The following is a 13,822-nucleotide window of genomic DNA, read 5'->3' on the forward strand; positions in this document are numbered from 1 at the left end:
TATATAAATGTTGGAATAACGTTGCGCCCCCAGCCCAGCTGTCTTGGCAGTGCGTGTCCAGTGTGAAGTCCCATCAGCCCCGTCATTGTGAGCAGCCGTGGAGGAGGGAGGCTGCAAGTGCCAGCGGGAGCAGCAGCGTGAACGCGTCCACCCTGCCGGACGCGTTCTTTTCGTTGGTTGTATTTAATGCGGGTTTGGCCGGCATGGTTGAATTGGCCTGTGATGCGTTCATGGAGGCCTCCGTGACGGACTGAGCCTGGACCACCTGTAGCATACGGGACCACATTATTTCCCGTTTTTAATACGACAAAGTTCATGCAGGGCAGTAAATGTACCACATTTAGATGGGAGCAAACCCTCGATTATTCCTATAGACGCTTTGCAGATTAGTTGTATAAAACATGAGATGCCTTAACGTGTTGTTCTAGAGGAAAAAATTAAGTGATTTATGGTTGCTTAATCAGTGTAGACCAAATTTCCCTCAAATACAAATGATTTCAAGTGTACCTAAATGCTCAGATGACATTAAAAAATCCTTTAACTTTGAAACGATGAACTGGCAACCGGCATTTACGCTTTGCAGCGTTTCTTTACGCAATATCCGTAGGTCATTAATTTACAACTGAACATCTTTTAATTGGAAATTAAGACCATTTGTAAGTTCAGTGCTTGCTCGGAAGTCAAGGTGGGGAAAAAATGTTCCGCAGACTATTTTTCAGCTCTTAAAAAGCGAAAACTTTTAATTCTCAAAGTATAGTTGATATCTTACGAGTTAAAAAAATAAACTAAAGGAGGGACAAAACTGACCTGCGATGAGAGGAGATGGAGAGCCAGCAGGATAACTCCAAGGTGAGCTATGCACATCTTTTTCATCTTGGCGCTGAGTGTGAACAAATCTAGGCCCCGCTAGTCCAGTCTGGCTGTCTGGTTAGTGAAAAGATGAATGAAACCGGAGAGGCAGCCGTGTCTTTTATACCGCCGGTGACATCATCTGCCACTCAATACACCTGCTGCTGCAGCCTATAGGACAGTCGTGCTGCATTCGGGTGCTGTTGGAAATGTGAAGTGCTCCGTGAACTATTCTAATTTGTAAAATACAGTTAATCCTTTCCCTCGTAAGTATAATTTGTACAAATCGCACAAAATGGGCATTTAACTGGAGTTATTCTAGTGCTCGCAACGCACTGGTTTATATACCTATTCATGCGGAAGTGTGAAGCTTTAACGTGAGGTAGCTAGTTCAGGACTGGCATTAAAAAGTAGCCACCTAGTAGTACATCTAGCATATCATAGTAATAAAGGCTACACATGTTGGTGGACATAATATTAGAAACACAGCAGTCTGTGTTTTCTAGTTTATTTTGAAGATCTTTACCGGAATTGACCATTGACGTATTATAAGAAACCACTTCATCTATTTAATTTTGTACATTGTTTAGATCGATTGTTAATTTATAACTTAAGTTGTATTATTTTCAAAATATTTTTGAACAAATAACCGCAGGGAAAGTATCACAATAAACGAAGAGTTACAAACGAAACATAAGGGGAATTATGAGGCTAAAAAGTATGGATAAAATCATAGTTTTGGTTAATATTGTAATACATGTTACAGTGTTTGAAGATATGTGCTTACATCTGTTTGATTAGATGTGATGTAAGATTATAACTCCTTTTCCCATGACCCTTAAAACTGCGATCGTTTGCCTTACAGTTGACCCAACTGGGATTCCGTAGTTGTCCTCTCTAGAATTTCTTCCGGATAAATACAGTATTGCAAGAAGGACCGAGCATAACAACACGATAACTGCACAGAGACACAATTCAGCCTCAGTTTTCAATCTTTGTGGTTTTGCTTGGCCACAGAGCTAACTTTACCTCGCCCCTCCATGCTGCTGTGTCGCGTTTCGGCAATAAGCCAGACGCTAGCGAGATGGGGACGGAGGTCACACCGAGGAGGCGGCCTCCTCCATCGTGCTCTCTCCGTCAGTTCCAAGCGCTGTCATGGTGTAAGTTCAAAAGAAGGCAGCGCTCAGCCGACAGAGGCCGGCTCTGCTCAGGGACTGTACCGAGACACGGTGCTTCTTCCTCGAACTGACTTCCCAGTCAAACTGACTGGACAGAAGTTGCTGGACCGAGAACTCAAAATCCAGAAGGTACGACAGACGATGGTGGCTGACGACACTCCACTCAAAAAATAGTCAAATTAATTTTCCCCTGCTGTTTGACAGGTGGACACGTACTGAAGCACGTGGCTTAAAATCTCTTACATTTATTTGAAGTTCATTTTTCAATTCGGCATGCATCAGATGCATCTAGAGGCAGTAAACGTCCCTTCCTCCTTGTTGTACATCAGGTAGTTACGTCTCTGTATTAAGCAGGCTGAAAATAATGTGGGACCGTGAACTAAGTATTGACTGTAGCCTGGTGGTAAATAACTAAGTCATTTATCACCCTCCAGGCGTGTGTTTCTGTGTGTGTGCACGCGCATGTATACTTAGATTTGGACAACAAAAATGTAACCACTTTGTAAACACTTTATCTTGATGATTAAACACTGTTACAGACAATTCTATTTTAACGATGCTTTGTTTTTGTCATATCAAAAATGTAAATTCCCTGCAGGAATGTGGATTTGCAGATTTGTACTCTTGGCAAAGAGAGAGGAAGGTCAAGAAGGAGTTCTGTCTTCATGATGGACCCCCTTACGCCAATGGAGACCCTCATGTAGGACACGCACTCAATAAGGTAATCAGCTGTGTGCTTGTAATCTTTCAGTCTTTCTCTGCTGTTATGGTGCATTATAACAAATCAAACACAAAGTGCTGACCTATTATCTCACTGCTACTAACAAAAGTTAAGTTTTGTGGCGACACTCACAGCTCAGTTCATCTTGTTTGATCCAGATCCTGAAGGATATTCGTAACCGTTTTGAGATGCTGAGGGGGCGACAGGTCCACTACATTCCAGGCTGGGACTGCCACGGCCTGCCCATCGAGCTGAAGGCTCTGGGAGAGTTAGGGACTAGCGGCCTTGGCCCCTTGCAGATCAGACAGAAAGGTAAAGACAGATAGCTGGATAAACATAAGGCTTATTAGATTTACAGCTGCTGTAATCGGTTGTTTACATCCCACATAGCACGGGCGTTTGCAGAGGAGGCCATAGCTCGTCAGAGGGCTGCTTTCCAGCGCTGGGGCGTGATGGCTGACTGGGACCAGTGCTACTACACGTATGACGGAGCCTATGAGGCTGCTCAGCTCAAAGTCTTCCAGGAGATGCACAGCAAGGTGGGCAATAATGTGCTTTTCATGTCCTGCCCAGACAGAAAAGGCCCCAGAGCACTTAGCCTAAATAATAACACTAGTAATAAAACATAAAACCAGCAGTTTTTTCTCTAATCTGTTTTTAATTATTTTTAATCCACTTTGTTGTTCTTCAGGGTTTCATCTACCAGGACTACAAGCCAATCTTCTGGTCCCCTTCATCAAGGTATTTAGTTAATGTTAATTGCAGAGGATGTTGCATGGGGAGAATCAATATTGTTAGGTTGTTCTATTCTGTATTCATGTAATAAACATTTCTGCCGCTGTCACATGCTTTGATCCCGTCTCTTTGTCTCTTTAGAACAGCTCTAGCAGAGGCAGAGTTAGACTACAACTCTGAGCATGTGAGCAGAGCCATCTATGCCTCCTTCCCCCTGATCACACTGCCGCCTAAGATAGCCTCAGAAGCAGGTAATACAAACACACACACACACACATACATACTGGTAATTCAGAGCTTTTTTAAAAGATTACACTTCTGACCAGGTGGGGAATCTCTTAAAAGTGTGTGTGTGCCTGGTTTGTATACCTCAGCAGGTCTGGATGGTGTCTGTGTGTTGGTGTGGACCACCCAGCCTTGGACCATTCCTGCCAACCAGGCCGTCTGCTTCATGCCCAATGCTCAGTAAGTACCCGCATCATAGAATCACCTTCATCTCCTTTTCAAGCTGTCACACTCCACATTTGATGAGTGTTCAGGCAGATCCCAGATCTGTTGGTGTTCCTGAAACCTAAGCTACATTCCCCCTAAACCCTGGGGTTTCTGTTCCAGTAAGGATGTTCCAACATTGCTTCCCCTCAGATTGCTTTTGTAACATTTGTTCTGAGCATCAGTGAAAGCTGAATGAAATAGTGGCTAGACGATCACTTTATGTACTTATTAAAATAAGCCAGACATTTTACAGTTAAAGGTGGGGTGAATCATTCTGGAGAAACATTATTATTGATTATTGAGTCTCAGTCTCAGTTCATCAGATACCAACATGCTGGGAATGAGACTCGACCGTCATCTAACTTTATATATAAATAGAGATGTGGTATCGTATGTCGTGTTTTTTTTTTTTTTGAAGGCCTCTTCAAGTGTCCTGTGTTTGCAGGTACTCTGTGGTGAAGAGGGCAGACAACTCTGAGCTGCTCTTAGTGGCCACTGAGCGCACAGCCAGTGTGGCAGCGCTGCTGGGCACAGAGCTGGAGAGTGTAGGCACCTTTATAGGTAATTCACACACACACACACACACACGCACACACAGTGAATTCTTCAGGGTACGCCTGGTCAGTTACAAAGATAAGATAATCATACCAGTGTCCCCTGTCCTTCTCTCCTAAGGCTCCCAGCTTGAGGGTGGGATCTGCAAACATCCTACAATTCCTGACAAGGAAGTTCCGCTGTTGCCAGCCAATCACGTGACTATGGCAAAAGGAACAGGATTGGTCCACACAGCACCAGCTCATGGCATGGAGGATTACAGTGTGGCCTCACAGTTTGAACTGTCTGTGGTATGTTGTATTTTTTAAAAATCATCTGACAGAAAAGTTATAAACAGGAGTTTTGCTAATAGATAAATTCTTTCAGTTGTTTATCGAGGCAGAAATTCAAAACACGGTAGACATGATATGGTTGAATATGCTTTGCAGCTCTAACTGTATGTGTTTTTCTTCAACCTAAGGAGTGTATGGTGGATGAGGACGGCAAGTTCACTGAACTGGCTGGCCCTGCGCTACAGAATCTGTCTGTGATGACCGAAGGGACAGACAAAGGTACAGCACAAATATGTGAAAATAAAAACATGCTTTCTTAGCCCAAGAGGGTGTGTGGTCATGTTATTTTTGCCGTCTTTGTAACTCCTCTCCTCTCTCCTGTTTGTGTGTGTTGAATCCCATGTCTGTCCGTGTTAGTGATTTCCATGCTGAAGGAGTGTGGGGCTCTGGTGAAGGAGGAGCAGTGTGTTCACAGTTACCCGTATGACTGGAGGACAAAGCAGCCTGTCATCATCAGGCCCAGCAAACAGTGGTTTATCAACACGGCATCACTTAAAGACAAAGCCAAGGTAAAGCTGGAACATATCTTCCTGGTGCGCAGAAAGTGATGCATTCTCCCTTTCCAGGAAGGAATCTGGTTTATGTGTGAAGAATAGTACTCACTTCACATTTACAGATGCCATTTGCGTGTGTGTGTTTGTCCAGGAGGCGCTGCAGAAGGTGCGTGTTTTGCCGGAATCGGCGCGCGGCAGCCTGCTGGCCATGCTGGACAGACGGACTTACTGGTGCATCTCCAGACAGCGAAGCTGGGGCGTCCCAATCCCAGTCTTCTACCACAGAGAGACCGGAGAGGCTCTCATTAACAAGTGAGCTGATACACAACACACAATGCAGACAAACAGGCTTGTGTACATGCTTGGATACACAGAAATACTACAAGCACAATCACATTTTTAGAGATATTGCAGTCGCTTTCAGACACACACGAGTATATCTTAAACATTCTGCATGTCTCTGGCTTCTTCAGACACACAGTGTCCCATATAGCAAAGCTCTTCAAAGAAAAGGGCAGTGACTGCTGGTGGAAGCTTCCTATTGAGACTTTGCTGCCAGCAGAAGTGCTGAAGAAGGTGAGTATGCTGTATGAGTGATGGTGTGTATATGACAGTGAGATGAAGTTAGGACAGCATTCAGGGTTTGTTAACCAGCTGCAACGATAGATAATACTGACCATGGCAAAGTGTATGGCCTGTGTAGCCCTTCTCTGATATGATCAAGATTAGTTCATGAGGCTTGTTTAGCCTGATAAGTGCAGACCTTAATTAGAAGTGTAATAATTTAGTCAAAAAAGATGCATTAATAGTGGATTTCCTGTTATTAAGGAATAGAATGAGTATGTGTAATGTGAAAAGTCAAACTTGGTGTGTGTGTGTGTGTTTCTGTCAGAGTAAAGCAGGTCCAGTGACTGACTATGTTCGCGGAGAAGATGTCCTTGACATCTGGTTCGACAGCGGAGCATCGTGGGCTGCTGTACTCGAAGGTACAGCTGAAATTTCTTCAGGCCGTCCTGTTGTTTAGGTCGCACTAAGTGTAAACAGATTTCAGAATCTCCAAGGAAGTGTCTCCTTCACAATAAGAGCGTGTATTGTTATCGTACATGGATGTGATAATGTAACACTCGTCGGCATTGTTCTCAGAGTAGCAGGAGTTCATTCAACAGTTCACTTGTGAAGTTTCACTGTGACTTTCACAGTGCTTTTAATGAAATCTCTTTTCATTAGTTTTATTGCAGAGAAAGCTACTTACACTTAATTTAGTTAAGTGTAAGTAGAGTAAGAGTTCAATTAATTAGCTTTGCAAACTGCGTTGTCAGCACAAGCGGTCGTTTGCTGAGTACAAACTTGGATTATAAGGCAGTGCAGTCTCAGCATGCTTGGGGGGGGTCATCATGCTAGATGTCTGCCACTTAATGTCAGAAGACCCGCAAACAGTAAAACCTTCGGGCCATACATGATAAATCCAGATGTGGTCCAGTGTGACGTTTTTCTGATTGAAGAAAAACAGTGTGTTTTAAAAACAACGTGAATCCTGTTTCAGATTTCTTTTTTTCAATATCTCAAGCAGACATATTTCCTCTCTAAAAGTTTTGTTTGTCTAGCGGTCTTAGGACCTGAGCTACAACGAGTAGTTGATCCAAAGCAAATTAGTTGCCAACTATTCTGATAATCAAATAATCATTACAGTCTTTTTTTCAAGCAAAAATGTCAAGCATTTGCTTTTTCCAGGTTCTTAAATGTAAGGATTTGGGGATTTTCTTTGTCATTTATGTCAGTAAACGCGATCTTTGGATACTGGACTGCTGATTGGACATAAGAAACAATTTGAACATGTCAGTTTGACATTTTCATAAGCCTCAGCTGTTCTTTGTGATCAGTGCTAATCTGCAAATGTTAGCACACTAACACACTGAACTGAAATGGTGAACACAGTAAACATCATGCCTGCAAATCCATCAGCATGTTAGCGTGTTTGTGTGCTAACAATAGCATTTAGCTTAGTACAGGCTCACAGAGCAGCTAGCATGGCTCTGCTTGTGCTAAAACAAGTCACAGTGGACCGAAACCGTGTCTGAGAACGATTTCAGCCTACAGAAGTCACTTGTGTGCTTGTTGAAGTGGATCTGTTCACGGTTGCTGTCTGTCATTTCCAGAAGAGATAGAAGGAGACCCTGAGGAGCCTGAGTCCCATCTCAGATGGCTCCCTGCTGCACTTCGCAAACCTCTGGTCGCAGGTTATTTCATCAGCTGACTACTGTGGTCATCACAGCAGCCTTTGTCTCCTAACATGTCTTCATCTTTGTTTCTCAGGCTTTTACTTCCACTGTGTATCTGCTAGTACGTCCTCTTTTTGCCTTCAAATGCTCTCGGATGTGTCGTAATTATACATTGCGATATTATATACTGTTGCAGTGTCTGATTACTAAACAGGCTAATACAGACATTCTGGTCCAATTCAGTCAGATAAGTCCAAAAGCATTTGAGTGTGCATTGAGGAGTTTTTAAGAAGCGCAAATGTGGAAGCAGGAGTTTGCGAGGACCTCTTCAGGACAGCCCTGCTTTCTTTTGCATGCAGTGTGTACACACAGATCGCCTGGCTCAGGGGAACGCTGCCACAGTTTGCCTTTCTTTTCCAGGACTGGCCAAAACCCTTCATATCTCTGCTATCTGTTTTTATCTGTGGACTGATTCAGACGGACAATTTGTAGACTGTATTGACATGGCTTGCTTTGAACTTTAAAGTGTAGTCAGTGCACACATGATGGGCTGTTGCAGTTTTACAACTAACACTGCCTGGTCTTTCTTGTCTTTTTCAGACACTTGTGTCCTCTGGGACACACACTAACCATGTTGTTTTACCTCATTTTCGTGGCACGAGTGTATAATTCACCCCTCTTTTCTCCCCTCTCCTCTAGAGACGGACTCCAGGGCAGATGCATACATAGAAGGGAAGGACCAGATTGGAGGCTGGTTTCAGTCCTCCCTGCTGACCAGTGTAGCCGTCAGGAACAAGGCACCTTACAAGTGAGTGTGGTATGCACGAGGTCTAAATTACTGCAGCTCAGGGGTTCTCAACCTTTTGGAACCTAAGGTCCACTTCTGATGGTTAAACCAATCCTCAGAGGACCACTTTCCCAGAGGAGTGAGAAAAAGGGTAGAAGAGTTTATTGCTACATATGAGCTACATGAGCAGCAATCATATAGCTAGCTTTCAAAGCCAGTTGTTAATGTTGTGATTGCTTTCTGTTGTGCCTGAGCCCAACACATCTTAAGTGTTTTGTGCTCAAGTGTCTCTGGAGCTTTGATGATTTCATCTTGTTCTACACTTTGTGCTTTTGGCTTCCTGCTATTATAAATTCAGATTCAATATGTTTCTTGTTTCCCCACAAAACCTTTTCATTTCATGAACAAATTGTTTTATTTTTTATATATTTTTTTTTGTCACTGCATCCCATTAGCAGTCAAACATTAGCAAACATTGGTTTTGGAATGGTGGTATTCAAATGGAATTGGTCATAGAAATTATGTGTTTTTCATTTATGTGATTTCTTGAGCACAATTAATGTAGAAATAAACATTGCTAGCTTTGTATTGTATTGTCTAATTGTATTGTTTTTATTTTAATCTGATCATTTAGCAGGAGGCCCATCACTGCCTCTGCAGCCCACTAGATGGCACTCTGATACTCACTGGCTCACTGGTTGAGAACAGCTGCCGTAAATGACCCTGTGAAGCAGATGCACAGAATAATATTAATAACATTTAAATATATAACCACCATTGCCATTTAAAAGTTTGCAATCTAGTGGATACATATTTTCTAACATGAACTAACATGAAGTTGTTGGAGAAAAGACACTTGTGTAGTTTGGGTAGTTGATAGTGACACTTGTCATCCACTAGGGGGTCAAGTTATGAGCACCGGAACATTCCAGTGTGCACCTGTTGGCTTGTGTGGCCCGACTATTGATGTTGCTCCTTAGGACTGCGCATGGGTGCACGACATCATCAGGATTATTTTCATTCCAGTCTTTAGTAAGCTTCTCGAGGCTCCCATCGTAACAATCAGCAGCATCACTAGGGGGCGCTGATGGGACACTGTTTGTGTGTGTTTAGGTCTCTGGTGGTGCATGGCTTTGTTCTCAGTGAGAAGGGAGAGAAGATGTCCAAGTCTGTGGGCAACGTCGTGGATCCCGACACAGTCATTAATGGAGGGAAGGTAAGGTCAGGGAGAGATGGTGTGAAGTCCTCTGGGAAAGTGTCCTGTACTTTAACAACGGTTGGAAATGTTCCACTCATATATAGAAAGCTTTTTGTAATCATTATTACATTCCCAGATTTATGTGAACAATTAAACTAATAATTTGTTTTTCCTGCTTACCTTTGTGGTGTGTAGCCAGACAGAGCTTTTTGCCAAGATTTGAATAAATCTGCTGCTGAGATTTTAACCTCATCCTAATAAATGGAACTGCAAGATCATTTCTTTTGTACTGTATAAAACACTGTGTAACAGTGTGGCATCTCAGCTGACATTTCAAGTCCACGACAAATAAAATGAAAATGCAATGCGCGATAGCAGATAGATAAGTGATTTGGTTGACCTGACCGTGTGTGTAATGATGAAAAGGTGTTTTGATGATATATTTTCAGGACCCCAGCCTGCCACCCTATGGGGCAGACGTGTTGCGTTGGTGGGTGGCAGATTCAAATGTCTTCTCTGAGATTCAGATCGGACCCACTGCGCTCAACTCAGCCGCGGACAACATCGGCAAGGTACCGGAGCATACCAGGACGTGGAGCAGATGACGCTCGTTTTCCCTGCTTTCACACTCTGTCTTTAATTCTCTCCCAGGTGAGGAAGACTCTGAAGTTCCTGCTCGGCAACTTGCAGGGTTTCGACCCACGTGTGCAGGCTGTGGACCCCAAAGACATGCGCTACATTGATCAGTACATGTTGCACTTGCTCCGCGAGTACAGCATGAAGGTGCGTTTAGGTGTTTAAGTTGTCCCTCGGAGCCTAAAATGGAGCAAACTCCTGACTGACACAAGTGTGTGTGTGTGTTTATGTGTGTGTGTTTACAGGTGACAGACGCCTACAGTGAGTTTGATGCTAGCAGGGTCATCCGGGTCCTCCAAGCCTTCATCACCAGAGAACTCTCCAGCTTTTACTTCAGCATCGTCAAAGACAGGTAAAAGGCTTGGCACTGCGTTAAAGAAAGCACAGTTACCACGCTTGGTTTAGCTGTGGCTTTACTTTGCCTTAAATATCTTTTAAAGCCAAGGATCTCTTTGCCCCCCCCCTCAATCAGGTTGTATTGTGATTCGGAGGACTCATTGGGCAGACGATCATGTCAGACAGTTTTAGAGGAGATTCTGGATGGAGTGACCAGATCCATAGCTCCCATCCTGCCACATCTAGCCGAAGAGGTCTATCTACACGCACCAGGACATGACCGTATGTACCTGTTGGTTTGTGTGAAAGACGTGTCAGACTGTTGAGTTTACTCCTTAGGGCTGTGCAGGACTGGGTTTTCAACCGCACACAAGGCAGAATCTGCAATATGCCAAAAATAACTGGATGTCTTTATGATTTGGAAAAATCTCCAGTATGCTTTGCATGCTGTTTCATCGTTAAACTCATTTCTGAGGACATTTGAGGTGCCTGGACAGTCATACAAACCACTGCAGCCAACACGGTAGCCAACCTAAGCAACAACAGCAATATGATATGTTAAATGTTCATTCTGCTTTTATCCTGTCATTCCATTCCATTACGTCTGACAGATCTTACTGAAACTGTGCAGCTCTTGCAGAGAGGAAAATGTTCACGGGAGTACTCATAAACTGTAACTGTTTCTGCAGAAGGGGAGACATTGTTTAAGAGTGGCTGGATCAAAAGCAGTTCTGTGTGGCGGCGACCGGGATTGGAGGAGGCAGTGGAAGGGGCATGTGCCATCAGAGACTCCTTCCTGTCTTCCATTGCAGGCAAAAATGCTGCTAAGTTTGACCTCACCATTGCTATTGAACCCAGTTTGCTGTTTGAACTCATGGAGGTAAATCAGAAGCTGTCCACAAGAGTAATATAACAACACATAGGATATGTTGCGCAAAACTCACATCCCTTCTCCACTTCACTCTCAGTCTCTCCAAGAGGAACCCACCTCCACCTCCTCGCAGCTGGCTGAGCTGATGATGGTAGCACGGGTCAACCTGACCAGTAAGCTACCTCGCGATCTGCCCCCAGATGCCATACTTAGCCACGGTACCTTCCTCATCAACTTGGAAGGTGAGGAACATCAACATTAAGATACTGATACAATAATGCAAATGTTCGCCTACCAGGGATTTAGGAAACGTGAGGGTAAGAAGATCAGGGTAAGTCAGTCAGAGGCAGAGTAGTGTGGCTCATTCCTTTGCCATCACTGGCACACCTAAATGGAATTGAGCCATTGTTAGTGCATTTAGTTACACAAAGCAAGATTAACGAGTTGGAAAGTGTCGTGAGACAACTTCTGTTGTGAATTGGCACTATGTAAATGAATTGAACTGAACTGAATTGAACATGAGACTGTATTTGATTAAGGTAATGTTCATCGGAGTGTCGCGTAATGTCAGATATTTTGAAGGCCTGTGGAGGTACAGTTGTGTGTTTCTTGGAGCTGGTTTGTAAATGCGAAAGCTAATGGCAGTGCTGTTACAGCAGACTGTGAGCTGTAGTTTCCCCATTAAACTAAATGGAGGGGTTGATCAGTTTAGTCAAAGTGAAATGAATTTTTTTGATCAAATGTTATCTGTGATAAATACCAACCAACCCAGACAGACTTTTAGCTGCAATAGCAGCAGAGTAAAACAGACTCTCCCTCATTCTTTTAGTGTATGAATGACATGCTGTGTAAAATGTAATATGACAATGTTATCTGAAGCAAATGTGTGAAAATGATGAAAACTAAATGCATGCAGCCACAATGTGATGCATAGCCTACAGTTTGCACTGCTCTCACTTTGTAGTACGCCCCTCTGGGATCCAAAAGAGAGCAGGGTTTGGTTGAACTTTCTTCATGATACAGGCCCTTGTGCTTCTCTCTGCAGGGACAAATCAAAATGTCAGCAGTAAAAAAAAAACAAAGTATTTATCACTGAGCAAAAAGTACAAATAAGTGATGATTTTCAATGTGCGTGTATCTGTCCTGGCAGGTGGTGTTATCCGTGAGGAGAGCAGCTACAGTATAGCAGTGGTGCCCACTTCTGGTGCCCGATGCCCACGGTGTCGCCGCTACACTGCAGAGTCAGCTGACTGCCTCTGCCCACGCTGCCAGACTGTTGTTTCACAGGCTCACTGACAGGTCGCGTCGCCGTGACGACCAGCAACATTACCTACCTTGGCTCCTTTGTTTCCCTGCATCGAGTGAAGTTGCTGTGGAGGCCTGAATATGGACAGTTTCTTTCTTTACAATCCTTGTTTCCATCAGCTGAGAAATGTAAAACTGACTCCAAATCAGCTGTTGCCTCATTCCGGGTTTCTCTCATTTTGGCCACAGCCAGTTAAAAGAAACATGCAGCTTGGCACCATTTTGACATAAAAGAGAGACGGCGTGTCTCCACTTTCTCCCACTGTACCAAAGTGAAGCTAAAATATCCTGGATACCAGAGTGCCGCCATCTTGCGCTGGTGACATCATCTGGAGCCAGAGTCTGTGGAGTAGTGATTGACTAGTGGAGTCGTGGTGTTGAGTTCCCATCCACACCCCCGCCTGGCATAACTAATAACAAACTAATTGAAACCAAATGTATCAGAAAAATAAATACCTGAACATACATCAGTGGGATAAGGACTATTTAAACTAAGAAAAAAAAAACCATCTTTGGGAAAAACTGGACACATTTTTCAGTTTTTATTTTGGCTTATGTTCCGTCTGCAGGATTTATACTACATAAGGCCACCGGGGGCAATCAAGGTTGATTGGCTGTGGTTCATCTTTATTTTGCTTGGCATGGGACTGGCACTGTAATGCTTAAGAGCAGATAAGCATACATTTCTATGTGCTTCAGACCTCACTATTGTTATGCACTAACACTTTCCTAAAACAGCAGGTGTGAACTTTAAAGCCAAAATGTGTGAGGCAACCTGAGTGTTCTCTTTGCATATGTGATCTTGTACCGCCAACCAATCCGATACATCGTGAGCAAGTTTCTCTGCTGTCGTTGGGAACTGGAGGTAATGACTCGATGTTTAGTCGGGAGGGGATGTGAGTTAGAGGGCTCATGTTCTTTAATGCGTAAATACAAGGAAAAGGAATTCACTACCATGAGTGTCACTGTGTGACAACTTTAGAGAATTAATATTGTTTGTGGGTAAGTTCTTGTAAATGCCTGCCTTTGTATAATAAAGCCTGTTCCTTGTAAACTTTTCCATTCCAATTGAATGAATCTGAAAATGTCTTGAAATCTTAACTGAATAGAGTTT

The 13,822-nt window shown here is 43.5% G+C and overlaps 1 protein-coding gene across 3 annotated transcripts; it reads left to right on the forward strand.

The window, feature by feature from the left end:
• The first annotated feature begins 1,700 nt into the window (after positions 1-1,700).
• iars2 (isoleucyl-tRNA synthetase 2, mitochondrial) lies at positions 1,701-13,762 on the forward strand. Of its 3 annotated transcripts, none has more exons than XM_046412239.1 (24): positions 1,701-2,156; positions 2,626-2,748; positions 2,907-3,060; positions 3,139-3,287; positions 3,440-3,489; positions 3,625-3,734; positions 3,861-3,948; positions 4,421-4,536; positions 4,651-4,820; positions 4,991-5,081; positions 5,220-5,371; positions 5,508-5,668; positions 5,830-5,932; positions 6,249-6,342; positions 7,513-7,593; positions 8,275-8,383; positions 9,476-9,578; positions 10,010-10,132; positions 10,212-10,343; positions 10,442-10,548; positions 10,669-10,814; positions 11,222-11,412; positions 11,501-11,645; positions 12,554-13,762. In XM_046412239.1, exons 1-24 carry the CDS (start codon positions 1,890-1,892, stop codon positions 12,697-12,699), a joined length of 3,111 nt encoding a protein of 1,036 aa, XP_046268195.1. In that variant the 5' UTR covers positions 1,701-1,889; the 3' UTR covers positions 12,700-13,762. The 3 variants fall into 3 exon arrangements, with proteins under 3 accessions (XP_046268195.1, XP_046268194.1, XP_046268197.1); XM_046412238.1 differs by having other exon boundaries at positions 1,702-2,156; positions 3,858-3,948; XM_046412241.1 differs by lacking the exon at positions 7,513-7,593 and having other exon boundaries at positions 1,705-2,156; positions 3,858-3,948.
• The last annotated feature ends 60 nt before the right edge of the window (positions 13,763-13,822 follow it).

This window comes from Scatophagus argus, chromosome 15 (assembly GCF_020382885.2).
Source record: "Scatophagus argus isolate fScaArg1 chromosome 15, fScaArg1.pri, whole genome shotgun sequence".
Lineage (NCBI taxonomy): Eukaryota > Metazoa > Chordata > Actinopteri > Scatophagidae > Scatophagus > Scatophagus argus.

Excerpts from the sequence above, each read along its gene's own strand:
- iars2 (XM_046412238.1), top strand. The coding sequence starts at position 1,890 with ATGCTGCTGTGTCGCGTTTCGGCAATAAGCCAGACGCTAGCGAGATGG. Across the intron at positions 3,735-3,857 it reads TAAGATAGCCTCAGAAGCAG|CAGGTCTGGATGGTGTCTGT; the intron begins GTAATACAAACA and ends TGTATACCTCAG. Across the intron at positions 7,594-8,274 it reads TCGCAAACCTCTGGTCGCAG|AGACGGACTCCAGGGCAGAT; the intron begins GTTATTTCATCA and ends CCTCTCCTCTAG.